The sequence below is a fragment of the Macaca thibetana genome, chromosome 19, assembly GCF_024542745.1.
Source record: "Macaca thibetana thibetana isolate TM-01 chromosome 19, ASM2454274v1, whole genome shotgun sequence".
In the NCBI taxonomy this organism is placed as follows: Eukaryota; Metazoa; Chordata; class Mammalia; order Primates; family Cercopithecidae; genus Macaca; species Macaca thibetana.
Window position 1 is genome coordinate 38,118,236 of NC_065596.1, and position 23,166 is coordinate 38,141,401.

The 23,166-nt window shown below is 47.0% G+C and overlaps 2 protein-coding genes across 5 annotated transcripts in view; one reads left to right on the forward strand and one right to left on the reverse strand.

Moving 5' to 3' along the window:
• Positions 1 to 3,890: 3,890 nt before the first annotated feature.
• ZNF552 (zinc finger protein 552) lies at positions 3,891 to 14,054 on the reverse strand. 2 transcript variants are annotated; one of them, XM_050768684.1, is made up of 3 exons: positions 13,514 to 14,054; positions 9,156 to 9,282; positions 3,891 to 5,902 (listed from the first exon to the last, which is right to left on the reverse strand). In XM_050768684.1, the coding sequence occupies exons 1-3, from the start codon at positions 13,544 to 13,546 to the stop codon at positions 4,836 to 4,838; spliced, it is 1,227 nt and encodes a 408-aa protein (XP_050624641.1). In that variant the 5' UTR covers positions 13,547 to 14,054; the 3' UTR covers positions 3,891 to 4,835. The 2 variants fall into 2 exon arrangements, with proteins under 2 accessions (XP_050624641.1, XP_050624642.1); XM_050768685.1 differs by having other exon boundaries at positions 13,336 to 14,054.
• Positions 14,054 to 23,166, forward strand: part of ZNF587 (zinc finger protein 587) — a 36,510-nt gene continuing 27,397 nt past the window's right edge. For all 3 annotated transcript variants that reach the window (XM_050768632.1, XM_050768629.1, XM_050768631.1), the window contains exon 1: positions 14,054 to 19,186. In XM_050768632.1, the coding sequence (XP_050624589.1) occupies positions 19,154 to 19,186 (33 nt within the window). In that variant the 5' untranslated portion in view covers positions 14,054 to 19,153. The remainder of the gene's footprint in view (positions 19,187 to 23,166) is intronic.

A 23,166-nucleotide genomic window follows, 5' to 3' on the forward strand; every position in this document is an offset into this window, starting at 1 on the left:
TTTTCAGGCTGGTGCTGGTGTACTGGAAGTTCTAGGGGTGGTACCTGTGCTAAAAGACTTTTAGTTCCGAGGGAAAGGAAAGTGGAAGATAAATTAAGTATATAATTTTTGCCGCATATTCTGGGGCTTTAGGCCACATGGTGACGCCTTCTGCTCCACTGTTGTTCAGCGCCGGCCAGGGGATGCTGCGGCCCTGCCCCTTAATGTCTTGGGCCTTCTTGTGGCCTTCACCGCCCTTGCTCCCTGTGGCCTTGGGGATGAGGGGCCTTGTGACTTACCTGGCCACCTTAGGGCCTTAAGAAAGCTAAATACCATTGTATATTTGACAATTTTTTTTGTTTTTTTTGTTTTTTGTGTGTTTTTTTTTTTTTTGAGACGGAGTCTCGCTCTGTCGCCCAGGCTGGAGTGCAGTGACCTCAGCCTCCCGAGTAGCTGGGACCACAGGCGCCGCCACCTCGCCCGGCGAATTTTTTGTGTTTTTAGTAGAGACGGGGTTTCGCCGTGTTAGCCAGGATGGTCTCGATCTCCTGACCTTGTGATCCGCCCGTCTCGGCCTCCCAAAGTGCTGGGATTACAGGCTTGAGCCACCGCGCCCGGCCGACAATGTTTTTTTGGTATGATTTTATATCAGGTAAGTTAAATTTTATCTTTATATTAATGTGCTATTAATGTTAAACTTAATTTTAATAAAATCTTATAGACACTATCTAATTTTAATGTCTGACTATAAGGTAAGACTTTTACAGACTCTTTTTATAATTTTTGTTAAAGAGCAGGTTGGTGCTTTAAGAAAAATCTATCATGCTTTAATTTTAATGTCCAGTTCACAGAAAAACTGGATGATACCCTTTTAAGTTTAGCCAGTATGTTTTTTTTTTTTTTTTTTTTTTACACACAGAATTTCCTTTACAATTAACATTGTAAAACTTGCTTAAACCTTTAAAACAAAATTTTTTTTTAACCTTTAATGTAGGTAAACATCCATATTCTTATGCCTCCTTGTAATCTTATTAAAAGTAGATTTTATTTTTCTTACATACCTTGTACATAAACTGTTTAATAATAATTTTACATCCAGGAGGCCTAATTACTTTTAAATTATACAATATTTATTGCATAAATTCCCTTTTATAGCTTTTCTTACAACTTTCACAATCTTCAACATGTCTTAACTTTCTGCCTTTTACACTATTTTTTTTCCTAGTTTCACCTTCTTTGCCTTTTTTTGATTTCTGTCTCTTCCACTTTCTCTCACTCCTTCCTTCTATTTATCTCTCTCATTTGCACTCTATTTTCCGCGCGCTCTCATCCCGTTTCCCTTTCTTCTCCTGAGTTCTCCAGCTCCTGCGGCAAGCAGGGCTGGGCCACCGCACAGGCCCCGCCCCTGCGCTATTTTTCCTGTTTTTTTTTTTTTTTTTCCAGATTCCCCTTTTTACTCCCCCACCCCCTCTTCTTTTTACACTTAGTTTCTTGGATTGAATGGGATTTTCGCGACTGCAGTCTGGGCGCCGGGCAGTCATTGGCCTAGCGGCTTGACAGATATGCCGGCCGCAAATTGCAAGAATTATGTCTTTTCACATCCTATGCCCTCCACCCGGAGCCGGTCCCCAACCTCTTTTCGGGAAGAGGGACTTAATCTTTGGCGTGCCTGCCTAGCTGTTTGGCTCTGCGCTTGCTGTTTTTGTTTTCTTTCTCTCTGACTTCCTCTCCTAGTTTCTTTTTCTTTTCTGCTGGTCTTTCCTTTGTCTCTGCCAGCCACCTATGCTGCTGTTTTCTCCTCTGCTTTCCCCTCCCCTAGGGGAGGGACCGGCAGGAGCGGAGCTATTGTTTCTTCCTCTGAAAAGGAAAGGGGAGTTCTGAATATTTTTCTTACTACCAGAGGTTTGTGTGAGGTTCAACCCCCGACTGGGGATTTCTCACCTCTTTCTGACCTCCGAAGACATCCTAAGGAATATTTTACTACCCCTGCGGTTTTTCTCTCCTTGGTATGTCCTAACCAATACTTTACCATCCCGGCTTCTTCCTTAGTCCCTGACCACCCACCAAGGAAATACTTTACCAGCTCCTGCAGCTTCTCCTTCCGTGGTCTGTGCACAGTTGTCTCTGTATTATGTGAGGATCTTTAAGCTAGGTTCCTGGCCAGTTTTGTTTTTGTTTTTGTTTTTTCCATTGCTGAGAGTACGGATTTATTCGTCACACCGGGTGGGTCTCAATTTCTTACCCTTAGACGACCTTGCAATGAGGTAGGGGAGCGCGCTACCCCATGAGAGAGGACTGGACACCGCCCCAGAGGAGAACGTGTGCCTGTACGGATTGCCACCAAATTGCTTGAAATGCTTGTTCTCCAGTGCGGTAAAGAAATAGCACTTGAACATAAATTTATTTAGTAAGGCCATTTTTACTTCCTGCAGAAAGGGTACACTAGTGTACTAGTGTACTAGTTTTGCCACTAGAGTACGCGGAACTAAGGAGACAGGGTCATTTATAACCTGAGGCCTCCACGCTACCGCTGTGTCGGTTTCCATTGGCTGAAACGGGACCTCACATTCTGTATTTGTCCCGATTCGCTAGCAACTTAAAACTTTTTTTTTTGACTGAGTTTCACTGAGTCCTCCAGGTTTGAGTGCAGTGGCAGGATCTGGGCTCACTGCAAGCTCCGCCTCCCGGGTTCATGCCATTCTCCTGCCTCAGCCTCCCAAGTAGCTGGGATTGCAGGCTCCCCCCACTACCCTGGTTAATTTTTTGTATTTTTCATAGAGACGGGGTTTCACCTTGTTAGCTAGGATGGTCTCGATCTCCTGACCTCGTGATCCGCCTGCCTGGGCCTCCCAAAGTGCTGGGATTACAGGCCTGAGCCACCGCACCCTGCCCTCAATTTCTTTTATCACATTGACATCTGTCTCAAAGGAAGGGCAACTTAACCAATGCCACTGTGGTACACATCAGCGGCCACAACTTTCACAATTACTGCACAGGTAAAAAAGGCCATCTGAATGATAGCATAAACATGGCATCTGAGCTCCAAAATGTCATCTACTTACAAGCAAGTAGTTATTATTTTCCAGTGACTGCAGGAATAGTTTCACACTGGGAACTGGGATTATCTCAGAATAAATGTTTTTATTTATTTAATTTTTTTTGAGACAGAGTCTGTCGCCCAGACTGGAGTGCAGTGGTGTGATCTCAGCTCACTGCAACCTCTGCTGCCTGGGTTCAAGTAATTCTCCTGCCTCAGCTTCATGAGTGAGTAGCTGGGATTATAGGCATGTGCCATCACACCTGGCTAATTTTTGTATTTTTAGTAGAGATGGGGTTTCACCATGTTGGCCCACCTGGTCTCAAACTCCTGACCTCAAGTCATCCGCCCACCTTGGCCTCCCAAAGTGCTGGGATTACAGGTGTGAGCCACCACGCCCAGCCTCAGAATCAATTACAGGTGTGGTGGCTCACAGCTCAGGCCTGTAATCCCAGCATTTTGGGAGGCCAAGGCAGGCAGATCACTTGAGGCCAGGAGTTTGAGACAAACCTGGTAACATGGCGAAACCCCATCTTTTCCAAAAATACAAAAAAACAGCCGGGCATGGTGGCTCACGCATGTAATCCCAGCTACGTGGGAGGTTGAGGTGGGAGAATCGCTTGAACCTGGGAGGTGGAGGTTGCAATCAGCCAACATCATGCCACTGTACTCCAACTTGGTCGACAGAGTCTTCAAACAAACAAACAAACAAAGCAAGCAGCAACTCAAATATCCATAAATGGATGAATGAATGAATGAATGAATATACAATGACATATCATAGCAGACTATACTTCTCAGCAATATAAAACAAATGAACTCATATGTCTACATTGATATCAAAATAAGCATGATGCAGGACGCCACCCAGGAATTATAAGAGGAAACACTTTATTACATCAGTCAGAAAATTCCAGAAAATGGAAAGTACTCTATTATAAAGCAGAGTAAATCAATGGTTGTCTGGAGAGCAGAGAGAAAAACTTTATAAAGCCTCCATGTAAATACAAAGGCGATAGATTAAATTCATTATTGTGACTCTGATGATGATTTCATGGGATTATAAGAAAATTCAAGCCAGGAGCAGTGGCTCACGCCTGTAATTGCAGAACTTTGGGAGGCCGAGGCGGGCAGATCACAAGGTCAGGAGATCGAGAACATCCTGGCTAACAAGGTGAAACCCCGTCTCTACTAAAAATACAAAAAATTAGCCGGGCGTGGTGGCAGGTGCCTGTAGTCCCACCTACTTGGGAGGCTGACGCAGAATGGCATGAACCCAGGAGGCGGAGCTTCCAGTGAGCTGCGATCACGCCACTGTACTCCAGCCTGGGCGATGGAGTGAGACTCTGTCTCCAAAAAAAAAAAAAAAAAAGAAAATTCAAGACTTACCCTACAGCTCAAATATGCATACTTTATTGGACATCATTTATATCTTTATTTTAGACAGAGACAGGGTCTCTGTCACCCAGGCTAGACTGCAGTGTTGTGATCTCGGCTCACTGCAACCTCTGCCTCCCAGGTTCAAGCAATCTTCCTACGACAGTTATCCTGTGAGTTATGAAGCCAGACTTCTGGAAATATCCTATATTTGTCACACTAGTAAGGCATTCAGTGTTAACTATAATCCTGAAGGAATACAGAGGTGTGGCTATAAAACTGCCCGAATTTATTTTACTTATAAGGACTCTTCTCTAGTGTGAACTCTCCAATGTCCAAGGAGAGCAGACCTTCGGGTAAACATTTTCCACATTTGCTACAATCACAGGATCTTACTCAGATGTGTGCTCTCCTGTATTTACTGAGACTGGACTTACTGCACTCATAAGGCCTTTCTTTTGTGAACTCTTTGATGATGACGAAGTGAAGAGATTTGCCTAAATTTTTTTTCACATTCACTACACCCGTAAGGCTTTTCTCCAGTGTGAACTCTCCTGTGTTTAGTGAGACTGGAGCTTTCAGCAAAAGATTTCCCACATTCACTGCACTCATAAGGCTTCTGACCAGTGTGAACTCTCTTATGAACACGAAATGTAGAGCTGTGGGTAAATGACTTCCCACAATCACTGCATTCATATGGCCTTTCTCCAGTGTGAACTCTCTGGTGTGCAATGAGGTGGTACTTGTGCCTAAAAAATTTCCGACAAACCTCACATTCATACGGCTTCTCTCCAGTGTGAATTCTCTGGTGAACAAGGAGGTGGGACTTACTGTTAAATAATTTCCCACATATCCCACATGTATAAGGTTTTTCTCTAGCATGAACTCCTTGATGATTACTGAAGCTATTGTATTTGCTAAAGGATTTCCCATATTCACACCACACATAACATTCTTCTCTAGGGAGCAGTCTCTGGTGCTGACTGAGTATATGTTTGGTGCTAAAATGTTTCATGCATCCTCCACAGCTGTAATGAGTCTTTCCCCCATGAAAGGGAGACACACACTCAGTTTTTCTGTTTGACTTCTCCCCAGTGTGAGTGGCCTCTTTCTGGAGTAATCCTGACCTGGGCAAAAAGTCTTTCCCACTCTGACTGAAGACAGATGACTCCTCTGACACATGGAACTTACACCTCTTCACAAACGATGCTTCCTTAACACTGCCTCTGTAGGGTTTCTCTCCAATGTACTCATTGTGTTGTTGATGAAAGTTTCCACTGTCATACAATTTGTTCCCCCAGGTCTCACAGCTGTGCAGTTTCTGCTTGGGATGTGTTCCCTGATGATCTCCCATGTGCAGAATGTCTCCTAAGATAGGGCCGCACATCTCACAGGGGTGGACCTTCTTGAGAGACACACCTGCCATAGGAATCCTGATCTGAGTCTCTCTTTGTATATATATACTCTGCTTAGAAGGTCCCTCCTCATCTTCCACTCCACACCAACAACCTGAAAGCAAGAAAATGCTGGTGAAGTGCATGTTAACTCTGCTGGGAAGGCACAGACCACCCACAAGTGTATCTGACAAACTGAGGAATTACTCCAAGGAAATACTTGGAGGAACAGAACGTTGGCTTCAGGTGGAAGATGGTGCTATTTATTATTACTGGACTCTAAAGGTCACAGAATGTAGGAGGCCTCATGACGTAAAGGACACAACCATGTATGTAACACAGGGAGTAAAGGCAGGGTCCACAATTCCTGCATCTGCAAACCACTCATCTGCAGAACTTTACATCCTCATGACATGTGAGTGCTATAGAGACGGATTTGTCCAGGCCAAGGAAAACAGGAGCACAACACAGCAGCTACTGCTTGAGGACAGTTTAACAAAGTGTACCATTTGCTAACACAAAACCTGTATGCTAATACTGGAAACCACTGCAGATGAAGATGTGAGTAAAATTAAGATGTGGGGTCCAGAGACATGAAGATTATTTGGGGGACTAAATATCAGACTACAAGCTCATGTACAAAGCATTAAAAAAAAAAAAAAGGGTACAACTGACAATTCTGACGCTCTTAACAATGGGGAAGAGACCAGGAGCAGTGGCTCACAGCTGTAATCCCAACGTAGGAAGATCACCTGAGCCTAGAAATCCAAGACCAGCCTGGGAAATATGGTGAGACCCCATCACTACAGAAATTATTTTTAAAATGGTCAAGTGTGGTGACTCATGCCTGTAATCCCAGCACTTTGGGAGTCTAAGGCAAAGGGATTGCTCAAGTTCAGGAGATTGAGACCATCCCGGGCAACACAGCAAAACCTCCTCTCTGCAAACATAGCCAGGTGTGATGGCGTGCACCTGTAGTCCCACCTACTCAGGAGACTGAGGCTGGAGGATCACTTGAGCCCAGGAGGTTGAGGCTGCAGTGAGCTATATTCACACCACTGCACTCCAGGTAACAGCAAGTGACAGTGTGAGAACCTGTCTCAAAAAAGAAAAGAGAGGAGAGGAGAGGGAAGAGGGAAGAAAAGGGCCGGGCACCGTGGATCACACCTGTAATCCCAGCACTTTGGGAGGCCAAGGTGGGCAGATCACCTGAGGTCAGGAGTTCAAGACCAGCCTGACCAACATGTAGAAACCCTGTCTCTACTAAAAATACAAAATATTACCTGGGCATGGTGGCACATGACTATAATCCCAGGTACTCAGGAGGCTTGAGTACCAGGTACTCAAGCAGGAGAATCGCTTGAGCCTGGGAGACAGAGGTTGCAGTGAGCCGAGATGGCACCATTGCACTCCAGTCTGGACCACAAGAGTGAAACTCTGTCTCAGCCGGGCACGGTGGCTCAAGCCTGTAATCCCAGCACTTTGGGAGGCCGAGACGGGCGGATCACGAGGTCAGGAGATCGAGACCATCCTGGCTAACACGGTGAAACCCCGTCTCTACTAAAAAATACAAAAAAAAAACTAGCCAGGCGAGGTGGCGGGTGCCTATAGTCCCAGCTACTCGGGAGGCTGAGGCAGGAGAATGGCGTGAACCCGGGAGGCGGAGCTTGCAGTGAGCCGAGATCTGGCCATTGCACTCCAGCCTGGGTGACACAGCAAGACTCCGTCTCAAAAAAAAAAAAAAAAAAAAAGAGTGAAACTCTGTCTCAAAAAAAAAAAAAGAATGGAGAAGGCCAGTAATGGATCATGGATCCATTGGCGCAATGGATCATGCCTGTAATCCCAGCACTGTGGGAGGCTGAGGCGGGCGGATCATGAGGTCAGGAGTTTGAGACCAGCCTGGCCAATATGGTGAAACTCCGTATCTACTAAAAATACAAAAATTAGCCAGGCATGGTGGCACGCGCCTGCAGTCCCAGCTACCCGGGAGGCTGAGGCAGAAGAATTGCTTGAACCCAGGAGGCGGAGGTTGCAGTGAGCCAAGATCACACCACTGCACTCCACCCTGGGCAACAAAGTGAGACTCTGTCTCAAAAAAAAAATAATTAGCTGGGCATAGTGGCATGCACCTGTATTCCCAGCTTCTCAGGAGGCTGAGGCAGGAGAATTGCTTCAGCCCGGGGGGCAGAGGTTGCAGTGAGCCGAGATCAAGCTATTTCACTCCAGCCTGGGCAACAGACCAAGATCCTGTCTCAAAAAACAAAACCAAAAACAAGAATGAAGGAGAAAAGACGATACAGAAATCATATGTGCCTACTTGTCTGGACCCAAAAATACTACTGAACTAGAATAGGTTTCTGGCATGATTTGAATAAAACTCTGACATCATGCCCCACTGTTCTAGGATGCTATTCTGCAGGGACTCACAACCCGTAATGCTGAGGTGGGATTCATTTGCATCTTCTGACCACAGAAGATGATCCCACCACCAAGATAACCAAGTACAAGAGAAATACATGATGTAAGAACAAAGGGAAAGAGAGAACACAGAAACAGCCAACACTGGCTTAGAACAGCTCAGCACATGACAGCAGACAAGAAACTAAATATTACAAAATTTCTGTTTTTTTGAGACAGAGTCTTGCTCTGTTGCTCAGGCTGGAGCACAGTGGCACAATCTTGGCTCACTGCAACCTCTGCCTCCCAGGTTCAAGCAATCCTCCCACCTTAGCCTCCCAAATAGCCAGGATTACAAGCGTGCACCACCATGCCTGGCTAATTTTTATATTTTCAGTAGAGACAGGGTTTCACCATGTCGGCCAGGCTGTTCTCAAACTCCTGGCCTCAAGTAATCCACCTGTCTTGGCTTCCCCGAGTGCGGAAATTATAGGCATGAGCCACCGCACCAGACCTACGAAGAGAATTTCTAAGGAGGGTATTTCAAGAACACTCTATAGTCTATGTAGGCAGTGACAATGTCAATGAAGACAATTCCTGGCACAGGGAGGCATGAAGAAATAGCAGGTAGAGGAATGAATGAGATCCTGAACCTGAAATCTGGATGAAATCATACAAACATCCACAGGACAAACAAGATAGCCTGCATTAAGATGCCTGTAAGACTTTTGACTCTGAATTCTTCCCTGGGAGCCTACAGCTCCCTGGGAGCTCACTAGCAGGTATTGGGGCTGCTCCAAGAATGGAGAGGGCAGTATGCATACCTCAGTCCTACCAACCAAGACATTACCCACAGAACTGAAGTAGGAAGCTGTGTCCATGCTCCTGACATGAGAAAGTCTTGCCAATAGAAAAAGAGGGGGAAAGACGGAGACTAGCTCAGGTCACAGGGGTGAGTGTGGGCAACTTACCCAGGGAGGATATAAGTGCCAGGTTCTCCAGCATCACATCACGGTACAGGCATCTCTGAGCCTCACTAAGGAGATTCCATTCCTCCTGGGTAAAGTTCACAGCCACGTCTTCAAAAGTCACTGTGCCCTGTTATGACGTTGACAGATGAAACTACAAACGGCCCCTATGCTGAGGTATCACAATCCCTCTCTCCCACACATCTACTCTCACACATCTTCTCAAGGTCCTTAAATCATAGGAGAAACTAGTCCCACTGGTCATGGGGTACAGCCACCACCACCAATAATTAGGTGAACAAATAGGTATTTATGTGTTGGCTGTGACATAAAGTTCACCCCCTCCTGACAGGCACTTCCCCTAGAATGGCCGAGGTCATGGAGAGCCCAATGTGGCACCTTCAGCACAGCAGAGATACCCTCTCTGAAAGCACATTCTTTAGACTTCCCAGGTACATATCCATGTCCATCCCCAGCTGACTGCCACACACCACTGGCCTCTCTAGCCTTTAAACAACTTGAAGTATTAATGCCCTCCTTTTTCTTCTACTAGTGTGGGTGGAAATCTCCCACTAGAGTTATATTGTAAAGGGGCAAAATAAATGACAACTGATACTCGATGGATGCCATTAACAGCAGTTTAAAAATAAAATATATTCACAAACTGGTAAGAGGGACACCACTCACCACAGAGGGGTTTCACTGTGGATAAGAGAGAGTAACCAGGAATTGTATAATGCAAGCTTTCTAAGATGAAAAGGGTGTAAACCTAATTCCCTCAGAAGGATGCCACTGGCTTCTTAAAATAACTCTGGTTATAGAAATGGAATTGAAACACACTACAAAGTATAATAATCAGGAACTCTACCTGGTCACACTGATGGAAAGATTTCTTAGGCTACATTACTTAAGATAATAGAGGACTGGGCGTGGTGGCTTACATCTGTAATCCCACCACTTTGGGAGGCCGAGGCGGGCTGATCATGAGGTCAGGAGTTTGAGACCAGCCTGACCAACATGGCAAAATCCCATCTCTACTAAAAATACAAAAAAATTAGCTGGGCATGGTGGCAGGTGCCTGTAATTCCAGCTACTTGGGAAGCTGAACCAGAATTGCTTGAACCTGGGAGGCAGAGGTTGCAGTGAACCGAGATTGTGCCACTGCACTCCAGCCTGGGTGACACAGCAAGACTCCGTCTCAAAAAAAAAAAAAGACAGTAGAGTAGAGTGGGAAAGAAATTTGCACTCAGGTCATTTGAGGACATACCAATATCGTCAGATATCCAAGTGTCAAATCACACTGGGCCTTCATTTTTGGGCTCACATGACATCATGGCTGACACCATCCAGACTATGCTTGGCCAACTCAAACAGGATCCAGTATCACCACAGAATTCCATTTCTATTGGATCCTAAAAGAAGTGGTAGTCTCAAATGATTCTATGAAGGCCTCCTTGCACGGCTCCATAGCGACGCAGAACTATGCATGACTTCAGATATCGGTGGCGCTATTCCACTTCTGTGCCACACTTGCTGACCCCTCAGCAATTATGACCTTCCTGTTTTCACCTAACACCATTTAAAGCCAAGCCCCACTGGTCGTCCATACCAGGCCGAGTGACTGTCACAGATGAGCATATTTCCTCCTCACCATATACTCCATGGTGAATGAAACTCCCCAGGCACCAACATAGTTATGTCACAATCTTGGCAAGTGCATACAATGGGAAATAAGCACCAACTGCAGTCTAAGTGTCACCTTCCCTCAATTACTCCTATACTTCTGAATGCATATCATGTCTATTATCTCCATGGAAGTCCATGTCCCCTGACAAAGTATGCTGTCAGATACAGCTTACCTTCTTTGTCACTTATCTCCCTGTTCTGTGTTTATGAATGACAATAATGTCAGCTAGGGATCCAAGCAAGGAATCCAGTCCTCAGTCTCTAATCACTGCTTCCTGGCCCGCTAAAAGATTTACCACATTAATCTGAAGTGTGCCCTCCTAAACGTGACCCTTGGATAACTCACCTTAGTCCACACGTTCATTTCTATATATTGCATGGCCCCAATATCAGTTCGTTTCCAGATATCCCAACCTATGTGGACATTACTGACTTGTTGCCTCTACTTACTGGTCTCTGAATCATCTCAGATTCTTAACAACCCTCCTTATAACCCCAGTGAATGTTATGCCTACTGTCAATTTGCTCATCTCAGCTGATACAGCCTCTATCAGTACAGCTGCTAAGACCAAAAACTATGGGGTCATACCTGAAACCTCTCTTTCACACATTTACCATCATATTAAAATCTAGCTTCCCCTTTGCAAAATGTGAATAGTGAATCCAGCCACATCTTCTTAGCCATGAATTGTTCATTAACCCTCACCTGGATTATGGAATTAGCCTCAACGTTGATCTTCCTTCCTCCTCCCTCAACTCCACATTCTGTTCTCCAGTGTGGAGCCAAACAGAACTTTAGTAACATTAACTCCCCGCTCTCATCAGTCTTACCTCTAAGGATTTTGCTTCCTGGCACAAAATACAGGGTTAACCTTCTAAGTGTATTTACACAGGTTCACTGGAATGGGAATACCTCCATACAACGTGTCATGGAGTTAGGACCTTGGCCTTCGGGTTTCTACGAGGTTCCCAGATCAAATGTCTGAAAAAACACCACTTAAGAGTCCCAGGGCCAGGTGTGCTGGCTCAGGCCTGTAAGCTCAGCACTTTGGGTGGCCAAGGTGGGTGGATCGCTTGATCCCATAAGTTTGAGGCCAGCCTGGACAACACAGAGAAACACCGCCTCTACTTAAAAATAAATAAAATATAAAAATAAAAATTTAGCCGGGCATGGTACTGCACGTCTGCAGCCCCAGCTACTCAGGAGGCTGAACCAGGGAAGTCGAGGCTGCAGTGGGCAGAGATCGCGCCACTGCACTCCAGCCTGGGCGACAGAGTGAGAACCTGTCTCAAAAAAGTTTTAAAAATTAATTTATTTACTTATTTATTTTTTGAGACAGAGTGTCCCACTGTCGCCTAGGCTGGAGTGCTGTGGCGTGATCTCGGCTCACTGCAAGCTCCGCCTCCCGGGTTCACGCAATTCTCCTGCCTCAGCCTCCCCAGTAGCTGGGACTACAGGTGCGCACCACCACGCCCGGCTAATTTTTTGTATTTTTAGTAGAGACGGGGTTTCACCGTGTTAGCCAGGATAGTCTCGATCTCCTGACCTCGTGATCTGCCCGCCTCGGCCTCCCAAAGTGCTGGGATTACAGGCGTGAGCCACCGCACCCGGCCATATTAAAGTAAATTTTAAAAAGACCCAGGCCACCACAAGCTAGAGAACATGTGGATAGAAGTCAGGACCAGTGAGGGAGTAGAACACCCTCCACTTTCTTTCTTTCTTTAGTTTTTTTGAGACGGAGTTTCGCTCTGGTTGCCCAGGCTGGAGTGCAATGGCGCGATCTTGGCTCACGGAAACCTACGTCTCCCAGGTTCAAGCGAGTCTCCTGCCTCAGCGTCCCAAGTAGCTGGGATTACAGGCATGCGCCACCACGCCTGGCTAATTTTGTATTTTTAGTAGAGACGGAGTTTCTTCATGGTTGGTCAGGCTAGTCTCTAACTCCCAACCTCAGGTGATCCGCCCGCCTAGGCTACCCAAAGTGCTGAGATTACAGGAGTGAGCCACCGCACCCGGCCACACCCTCCACTTTCTTGTATGCGTTCCTTAAACGCTTCTACAGCCATAAGGACCTGAGGGGAGAGGCTGACTTTACAGGACTGTGTCCCTGATAGGATCTGGTAAGCTCAGGCCTCCCTGAACGCTTTTGTGTGCATGGAGCCAGGTGACCTTGGACTGTTGTCTGACCTGCGTGTCTCAGCACAAAATGTTATCTACAAGGATTCGGTCTCAAAGGGCCCCAACGTCATCCTCTCTCTACTCTGTTCTTTATTTGGCCTTGGGGAACTTTAAAAGCCCGGACTTTGATCCAGTCCCTTCTTTCTTGGAAATTCTCCATATTTCTAGTGTCCTCGCAATGATTTCACAGCCCCCAGCCTCTTTGCTTTTCCAGGAGGAGTTCCGCCTCACAGGTTGTTCCCTACAGGCGCCTGTGGACCCCAGGTTCCATCCTCCCGGATCCGTCCATCTCCAGGCCATTGCCCTCGCCCCTCCCTGTACCTGTCGTTCTCCCCACCGCATCCCACCGGTGTCTGAAACAGGGATCCCTTCCGAGAGCGTCTCAGTGTCCCGACGCCAGGTCCGGGTTGCAGAGCCGTGAGCAGATGCCGCTCCCTCGCTGCTTTAGGACTTGTGTGACTACGAGGTGACCGGAGAGCACGGAAGGCGTCACAATTACCTGAACCGGGAACCTCAGAGCGGGGGCCGCCATGGGACCACGTGGGGTAAGCTGGGTTGAGAGCCGCGGGCGCCCTTAAAGAGCTGCAGAGTTAAGTCTGTGCAGAGAGAAGAACGACTCTGGACCTTCTGGATCCATTCACCACAACGGTCCCTCCACAGCGATCCCAGGCCTCTCATTCCACAAACACACCTAAAGCCAATCGAAATGGCCGCTACTAAAGGGCGCCGGGAGTCCCGCCTCTACCGTACGTGCGCATACGGAAGCGCCTTCAATCTGAGCTCTCACTGGCTCTGCCGTGCTGTCATTTGACGCAGAGCTTTCTGGGTACTGTAGTTTCCCAGGTTCCAACATGGTAAAAAGAGCGATCCCCTGCGGCTCTTCGGAAGGGAAAGCCCAGCTCCATCTCCTGGGCTCTCAGGGAGGAGTCCTGACCCCGCACAGTGGCGCGCGCTTATAATCCCAAATTTTGGGAGGCTGAGGTGGCAGGAATGATTGAGCCCAGGTGGTCCAGGCTGCACTGAGCTATACCTGCACCTCTGCACTCCAGCCTGGGCAACAGACCCTGTCTCAAAAGAAAAGTTAATTAAGCATTTGTGCTGTTAAAGGAGAAGACCACCCCCATACTGTTTTATGCCCAATTTCTGCCTCCAAAGAAAGAAGTAAAAACTAAAAGGCAGAAATGAAATCCACAGGCAGACAGCCTGGCGCCACACCCTGGGTCTGGTTAAAGATCAACCCCTGAACTAACCGGTTATGTTATCTATAGATTCCAGACACTGTATGGAAAAGCGTTGTGAAAATCCCTGTCCTGTTCTGTTCAGTTCTGATTACCAGTGTGTGCAGTCCCCAGTCACATACCCCCTGCTTGCTCAATCGATCACGACCCTCTCACGCGGACCCCTTTAGAGTTGTAAGCCCTTAAAAGGGACAGGGATTGCTCACTTGGGGAGCTTGGTTGTTGGAGACGTGAGTCTTGCCATAGCTCCCGGCTGAATAAAACCCTTCCCTCTTTAACTCAGCGTCTGACGGGTTTTGTCTGCGGCTTGTCCTGCTACATTTCTTGGTTGCTTGACCAGGAAGCAAGGTGATTAACGGATGGTCGAGGCAGCCCCTTAGGAAGCTGAGTCCTGCCCTTTGGAGCATCCCTACAGGGGACTCTGGCCAAGCTTGAGGGACGCGGATCCTGGGAGCGATCCCAGGTAGGTAGTTGCCCGGGTGGAACACCTTGCCAGAGCAGTGCATGGCAGGCCCCCATGGAGGATCAACGCAGTGGCTGAACATTGGGAAGGAACTGGCACTTGGAGTCTGGACATCTGAAACTCCGTCTCAATCAATCAATCATACAGGAAGCATTGTCAGATATAAAATAGTGTTTGACTTCTTTAGTCTAAAAACTAATAAAAATAGGTCTTAAGGAAATTCCTCAGTAGAAAGTCACCAAGAACTATAAAGTCCACTGCTGATGTCCGTCCCCACATTTAAAACAAAAGGTCAATTTCTTAGAAATTATATACTTGGTTTATCTTCCACTTTACTTTCCCTCAAAACTAAAAGTCTTTTAGCGCAGGTACCACCCCCTAGAATTTCCAGTAAACCAGCACCAGCCTGAAGATCAAAGGTGGGAAGAAGGTGGAAAGGTTTCTCATCAAAAGGTGGAAAGAAGAAAAACTCGAGCCAGACTAGGAAGGACCCTACCTTGTGCTGTTAACCACCAAGACTGCTGTTTGTAGAGTGGAAAAGGAATGGACTCATCATACCCAAGTCAAAGCTCCATGCCCTCCGGACTCGTGGGCCACAGTCCCAGGGGAAAACCTTACCAAACTAAAGCTAAGAAAAATTTAACGCTTTCATCTATTCTATTACTCTTTCTTCTTTCCTCGCTCTATTGCTGACCATCTAGTTATTAACATAACCAAATCAATTTCACCTCAAACTATTGCATTTAATGCTTGCCTTGTTATACCCTTGGGGACTTGCCAAGTCAAAGACAGCTCTCTACTTCAGAAAAGTACTTCTGTCCCTCCTGACTCTCCTCAGACTGGGCATTAGTAAACTAGGACCATTTAATCCAGGTAGATTTCAATAAAGACCCCAGTGTCAACCAGGAGTCTTGCCCCCAGTGGAGAGCTTTTATGCCATAGTTGGTCAAACGTTCTGTGGACCACTAAAGAGCAAGGATGGATGGCCTCAACTGGTTTTTGTAATTTCCTAAAATCATACATTCATTTTACTAGAGGATCATAAAAGTTAAAGACTTAAAACAAACTTTGGCAATTAAAACAGGATACCAAGATGCAAATGCCTGGTTGGAATGGATCAAATATTCCATCCACATGTTAAACAAAAGCAATTGTTATGCTTGTGCACATGGTAGGCCAGAGGCCCAGATTGTCCCCTTTCCACTAAGGTGGTCCTCCAGTCAACCAGGTGTGGGCTGCATGGTAGCTTTTTTCCAGGATTCTACAGCCTGGAGTAATAAGTCGTGCCATGTTCTCTCTGCTATATCCCAAAGTCTGGCACCCTACGGGTCAGCCCCCAAGGGCCATCCAGCTTCCATCGCCCAATGCTAAGTTCACTTCGTGTCTCTCACGACAGGGAGGAAACTTAGCGTTCCTTGGAGACCTGAAGGGATGCAGTGAACATAAGAATTTTCAAGGCCGAGCGCGGTGGCTCAGGCCTGTAATCCCAGCACTTTGGGAGGCCGAGACGGGCGGATCACAATGTCAGGAGATTGAGACCATCCTGGCTAACAGGGTGAAACCCCGTCTCTACTAAAAAATACAAAAAAACTAGCGGGGCGAGGTGGTGGGCACCTGTCGTCCCAGCTACTTGGGAGGCTGAGGCAGGAGAATGGCATAAACCCGGGAGGCAGAGCTGCAGTGAGCTGAGATTCGACCACTGCACTCCAGCCTGGGCAACAGAGCGAGACTCTGTCTCTAAAAAAAAAAAAAAAAAGAATTTTCAAGAGCTCATCAATCAGTCAGCCCTTGTTCATCCCCAAACGGATGTGTGGTGGTATTGTGGTGGACCTTTACTGGACACTCTGCTGAATAACTGGAGTGGCACTTGTACTTGGTCCAATTGGCTATCCCTTCCACCCTGGCATTTCATCAACCAGAGGGAGGAAAAATAAGACATTGTAAAGCGAGAGAAGCTGCTGACCAACACCCACCCCCCTTCTCTCTATCTCTTTTACTCAATAAATATGAAGGGTGCTAAAAGCTCAGGGCCCTTGTTCACTAGAAGCAAGGAGCCCCCGACCCCTTTTTCCAAATATACACTTTTGTCTTTTTTTTATTCCTGCATTCATCCCCCTTTGTTAAGTCCAGCAAGGTCCGTGGCAACTTTGGGCCTTATATAGCTGTGTGTTTCTGTTAGGATAGCCACAGTCAGCTGTCACCACAAAGCTCCCTCCTGCATCCTGGACTGGACAAATGAGGATATCTGTTCTACATCTTACTTGTGAGCAGACAATACTTTATTTAAATTATGCTGCAATTTGGGGCAATCCTGATTCACAAGGAAATAAACTTTCAGGATGAAATAACACTTATAAGGCTGAGGCAGGCAGATCACAAAGTCAGGGGTTCAAGACCAGCCGGGCCAACATGGTGAAACCACCTCTCTTCTAAAGATACAATAAAATTATCTCGACGTGGTAGTGGGCACCTGTAGCCCCAGCTACTTAGGAACCTGAGGCAGGAGAATAGCTTGAACATGGAAGGCAAAAGTTGCAGTGAGCCGAGATCGCACCATTGCACTCTAGCCTGGGCGACAGAGCAAGACTCCATCGCAAAAAAAAAAATAGTAATAACGTTTATGGTAATAAGTACATAGACAATCAAATTTAGGTAGTTGGAATTCAAACCTCCCCAAGCTGTATGCCCAATAGAAAATAAATGCCCAGATGAGCAATTAACATTTCAAATAGTCTTAATTACAGTCGTAAATGAATCCATTCTCCCTTTGTCGCCTGCAATGGAGTGCAGTGGCGCCATCTCTGCTCACTGAAAGCTCCGCCTCCAAGGCTCACGCCATTCTCCTGCCTCAGCCTCCTGAGTAGCTGGGACTACAGGCGCCTGCCACCATGATGGCTAATTTTTTTTTTTTTTTTGTATTTTTACTAGAGACGGGGTTTCACCGTGTTAGCCAGGATGGTCTCGATCTCCTGACCTCGTGATCCGCCCACCTCGGCCTCCCAAAGTGCTGAGATTACAGGCCTGAGCCACGGCGCCCGGCCGGTTTTATACATTTTAGGGAGATATGAGACATCAGTGAATATATGTAAGAAGTACATTGGTTCTGACCAGAAAGGCGGGGACAAGTAGGTGAGAGACAAATAGTTGCATTCTTTTTTTTTTTTTTTTTTTTTTTGAGACGGGAGTCTCGATCTGTCGCCCAGGCTAGAGTGCAGTAGTGGGATCTGGACTCCCTGCAACCTCCCCCTCCCAGGTTGACTCCATTCTCCTGCCAAGTAGCTGGGACTACAGGCGTCTGCCACTACGCCCGGCTGATTTTTTGTGTTTTTGTTAGAGACGGGGTTTCACCATGTTAGCCAGGATGGTCTCGATTTCCTGACCTCGTGATCCGCCTGCCTCGGCCTCCCAAAGTGCTGGGATTACAGGCGTGAGCTACTGCCTCCCACCAATAGTTGCATTCTTTTTAGTTTCTGATAAGCCTTTCCAAAGGAGGCAATGAGAATATGCATCTATCTCAGTGAGGAGAGGGATGACTTTGAATAGAATGGGAGGCAAGTTTGCCCTGAGCAGTTCCCAGATTGACTTTTCCCTTTAGTTTAGTAATTTTTGAGGCTACAAGATTTTCCTTTCACAGATTCTATGAGCAGGAGAGTTGTTTTTTGTAGGAATCACAGAGATTCAACTTTGCACTCCTGCTTTAGGGGAGCACATCTCTCCCTTCTGTGATTTGCCTTAGGGACTCTAATGCTTCTGAGGGCCTTCAGAAACGTTATAACACAATAACGTTTATCAGCCTCTGCTTCCAGTGTAGGTATTTTACGACTGAATGACTGTTTCAAACGGTGAGGTAATTTGGATTTTTTGCCTTTGGGAGAATTCTAAATAATAGTTTTAGCTTGAGCTTCCTATTATTTAGCTTGAGCTCCCCGAAATCTGAAATAGTATTTTTCCAATTCTTGAGTGATTAGTTACAGACACTAGTATCCAGGAATCTCAGTTACGGTTTCTAAGGCTAGGTGAGGCCCGTCCTCTGCCCCGGAAGGGCGCGCTTTTAAGGAAAGCCCCTGACCTGACGGCGGGCTTTTCCCGCAAATGCGCCTCTGGGTAGGGCTCTCTTTACTGCCTTGGAACTTGCTGAACTACAATACCCAGAAAGCTCTGCGTTGAAGGACAGTGCGTCAGAGCCAATGAGGGCTCAGAAGGGAGGCATTTCCGTGTGTGCACCTAACGTAGGGCCGGTACTTCCGGGGTCCTTCAGTAGGGGCCAAGTTGATCCGCAATGCGCGTGTTTGTCCAGTGAGTGGCCCGGGTCTGCTAGGTGGGGCCGCGGTGACTGAACCCCGAAGGTGGAGAGGAATCGTCCTCGGTGCCCAGAGGCCGCTCTGCAGTCCTGTGGCGGCTCCCACTGCTCCTAGGCCGTGCTTCCCCAAGTAGTCCGATGGCAGCGGCTGTGCCGAGGCGCCAAACTCAGGTAATTGTGGCGCCTTCTGTGCCCTCAGGTCACCTCATCGTCACCCAGGTCCTAAACCAGCGAGGGAGCGGCTCCTGCTCACGGGTCTGTAGCCGGTACCTGGCGTAGGGACACTGAGGCGCTCGCAGGAGGGGTCCCGGTGTAACCGTCCAGTGGGTTCACCTTGCCAGCTGCCTACACAGAGCCGGTTTATGAAGACTGGGGAATGGCAGTGGAGAAATAGTAATTCACGCAGAGCCGTCTGGCTGTTCGGGAGACAGGAGTTTTATTATTATTCAAATCAGTCTCCCCAAGCATTCCGGGATCAGAGTTTTCAAAATTAATTTGGCGGGTAGTGGCTTGGAAAGTGGGGAGTGCTGATCGGTCAGGTTGGAGATGGATTCTTAGGGGGTTGAAGTGAGTTTTTCATGCTGTTTTCTGTTCTGGGTGGGTTGGGAGAACTGATTGACCCAGATTACCGGTCTGTGTCTTGTCAACTGATCCATCCAGTGCAGAATCTGCAAAATACCTCAAGCACTGATCTTAGCTTTTACAGTAGGATGTTATCTTCAGGAGCAACTTGGGAAGGTTCACACTCTTGGAGCCAGAAGCTGCATGACCCCTAAATGGGGTCATGCTTTTTTTTTTTTTTTTTTTTTTTTTTTTTTTTTTTTTTTTTTTTTTTTTTTTTTTTTTTTTTTTGAGAGGGAGCCTCCCTCTGTCGCCCAGGCTGGAGTGCAGTGTCGCGATCTCGGCTCACTGCAAGCTCCGCCTCCCAGGTTCACTTCATTCTCCTGCCTCAGCCTCCCCAGTAGCTGGGACTACAGGCGTCTGCCACCACACCCGGCTAATTTTGCGTAGTTTTAGTAGAGACGGGGTTTCACCGTGTTAACCAGGATGGTCTCCATCTCCTGACCTCGTGATCCGCCCGCCTCGGCCTCCCAAAGTGCTGGGATTACAGGCCTGAGCCACCGTACCTGGCAGACAGATAGGTTTTCTAATGTTGATGGTAAGGACATGAAAGAGGAATCGGGCATGAGCCCAAAGGCTTTTGATCTTTGCAGCTGTAACCATGGACGCTGTGTCAGCTAAGATGAAGTTGGTATTGACATAATATTCACTGTGGATATCAAGAGGGTTGTTTGACCATATGAAGAATCTGAGGCCAATAAGTGGTGGCATCAAAGGGATAACTAGACATACAGGATGGGGTGTCTGGGAGGGTGTTGATACTGGAGATGTCCGATATATGAAAGCTAATGGGTGAACTACGGTAAGTTAGTTTGGGTCCCACTTAGGAGGACATGCTTCCAATTATGGTGGTAAATCTTTTCAGGGGCCAGGAAGGTGTGATTACAGGCTGAGGAGTGGATCTCTTACGTCCCCGAGGGATGTTATTGGGCTTCCTAAACACCTGAGAGGGTGTGAGTGACCATCATGGCAGGACGTGTCAGACGGTAGAGTTTGGAAGGGGACATAGACATCCAAGGAGAGAACAGACAAGAGATAGATGTATGCAGAAGCATAGTAATAATTCAGGGAAGATGACATTTAGGACACATTGGTGCCAAAGTTGTAACTATTTATCACTGTCTGGACTCACAAACGTTTTTAGAGGACTTTGGGAGTGCCTGGGGAGTTTCATTCAGCCTGGTGCATATGGGCAGTGAAAAATATGCTCATCTGTGATAGTAGATTTGGTTTGGTTCACAAATCCAGGGGCTGGGCTTTAAACGGCATTAGGTGGACAGAGGAGGGTTGCTACAGCTGAGGTCTCAGCTTGTGCAGCACAGAAGTGGGATAGGGCCGTGGATATCTGAAGCCACATGTGGTTCTGTGTGGCTATGGAGTCACTCAGGGAGACATTCACAGGATGATTTGGGATTACCACTACTCTTGGAAACCGTGGAAATTCTGTGTTAATATTGGATCCTATTTGTATTTGTCAAGCATACTCTAGATATTTATCCACATTTTGGCATAAGGCCAGAATTGAAGGCCCAATATGATGTGTCACTTTGACACCTTGTGACAGTGGGACAACCTTAAAAGGTGTGAGTACAAATCTCATTCCCACTTTGCTCTCTTGGATAATGTATCCTAGCCTAACTACCCTTTTTTATCAAGGCGATGAGGCAGGGTTCCTGTGGGGGAAAGAAAGAGAGAGATCAGACTGTTACTGTGTCTATGTAGAAAAAGGAAGACATAAGAAACTCCATTTAGATCTGTACTAAGAAAAATTCTTCTGCCTTGAGATGCTGTTAATCTGTAACCCTAACCCCAACCCTGTGCTCGCAGAAATGTGCTGTATTGAATTTAGGGCTGTGCAGGATGTGCCTTGGTAAAAATGTGTTTGCAGGCAGTATGCTTGGTAAAAGTCATCGCCATTCTCCAGTCTCAAGTACCCAGGGACACAATGCACTGTGGAAGGCCGCAGGGACATCTGCCCAACAAAGCCTAGGTATTGTCCAAGGTTTCCCCCCACTGAGACAGTCTGAGATATGACTTCATGGGAAGGGAAACATCTTACTATCCCCCAGCCCGACACCCATAAAGGGTTTGTGCTGAGGAGGATTAGTGAAAGAGGAATGCAGGGGCCTTTGAAAACAGTATGCTGAGAATAGATAGGGCTCAAGGACAGTATCTCCAATTGAACTTTTAATGAACTCCCGTAGGCGCCAAGAAGGCGGGCAGATAAGGAAGAGCATAGAAACAAAGAACTGAGTAGAAGGTTACATCTGGGAAAAGAAAGTTTGTTTTGCATTGCATTCTTTCTGCTGACGTGGGGTTTATGGAGTATAAATAAAGTGAGGCGGAGGCTCTGAGCGCGGCCGCCATGTTCTCTGTGTGTCTTTGTCTTTTGTGTGTTCTTTCATTCTCCACCACTCCCGGCATGGACCCCAACAAGGAAGGCCTCTTTGCAGTTGAGATAAGAGGAAGGCATGTGTCTCCTGCTCATCCCTGGGAATGGAATGTCTCGGTGTAAAACCCACTCGTATATTCTATTTATGGAGATAGGAGAAAGCCACCTTATGGCTGGAGGTGAGACATGCTGGCAGCAGTACTGCTGTTTACTACACTGAGATGTTTGTGTAAAGTCAGGCATAAATCTGGCCTACGTACACATCCAGACACAGTACCTGTCCTTAAACTTATTTGTGACACACAGTCCTTTGCTCACGTTTTCCTGCTGACCCTCTCCCCACCATTACCCTATAGTCCTGCCACATCCCTCTCGCCGATATAGTAGAGCTAGTGATCGTGATCAATAAATACCGAGGGAACTCAGAGACCAGTTCCGGTGCATGTCCTCACTTCCTGAGCGCCAGTCCCCTGGGCCCACTTTTCTTCCTCTATACTTTGTCTCTGTGTCTTATTTCTTTTATCAGTCTCTTGTCTCTACCTTGTGAGAAATACCCACAGGTGTGGAGGGGCCCTTCTTTGTAGTGGGTTTCAATTCCATCCCTACCAGCAGAGTTATGGAAACAAACCATTGCATATTTCCAAGGGAATCATGGACCATTATGCCCTCTTCATCTTACAAAATAATTTTATTTGTGGGGGCTGGGCACAGTGGCCCACACCTGTAACCTCAGCACTTTGGGAGGCCAAGGCGGGTAGACCACTTGAGGCCAGGAGTTAAAGACCAGCCTGGCCAACATGGTGAAACCTTGTCTCTAGTAAAAAAATAAGAAAATGAACCAGATGTAGTGGTGCGCGGCTGTAGTCCCGGCTACTCAGGAGGCTGAGGTTTGAGAATCACTTGAACCTGGGAGGCAGAGGCTGCAGTGAGCCAACATCGCGCCACTGCACTCCAGCCTGGGTGACAGAGCTAGACTATGTCTCAAAAACCCCAAAATACAAACTTTTACTTGTGGGGATGCCAGAGAGGGGCTGATGGTAGGGAAAACTCAGGTGGGGGTGGCCATGGGCATGTGTCTGTGCAGTATAAAGAATGATATATACTTAGAGAGCGAGTTTGTCCGATGGGCTCAGGCAGC

Coding starts and splice junctions, on each gene's coding strand:
- ZNF552 (XM_050768684.1), bottom strand. CDS start 13,546: ATGGCGGCCCCCGCTCTGAGGTTCCCGGTTCAG. Junction 9,283..13,513: donor CTCTGAGGTTCCCGGTTCAG/GTAATTGTGACG, acceptor ACGTCATAACAG/GGCACAGTGACTTTTGAAGA. Junction 5,903..9,155: donor GGCACTTATATCCTCCCTGG/GTAAGTTGCCCA, acceptor TCTTGCTTTCAG/GTTGTTGGTGTGGAGTGGAA.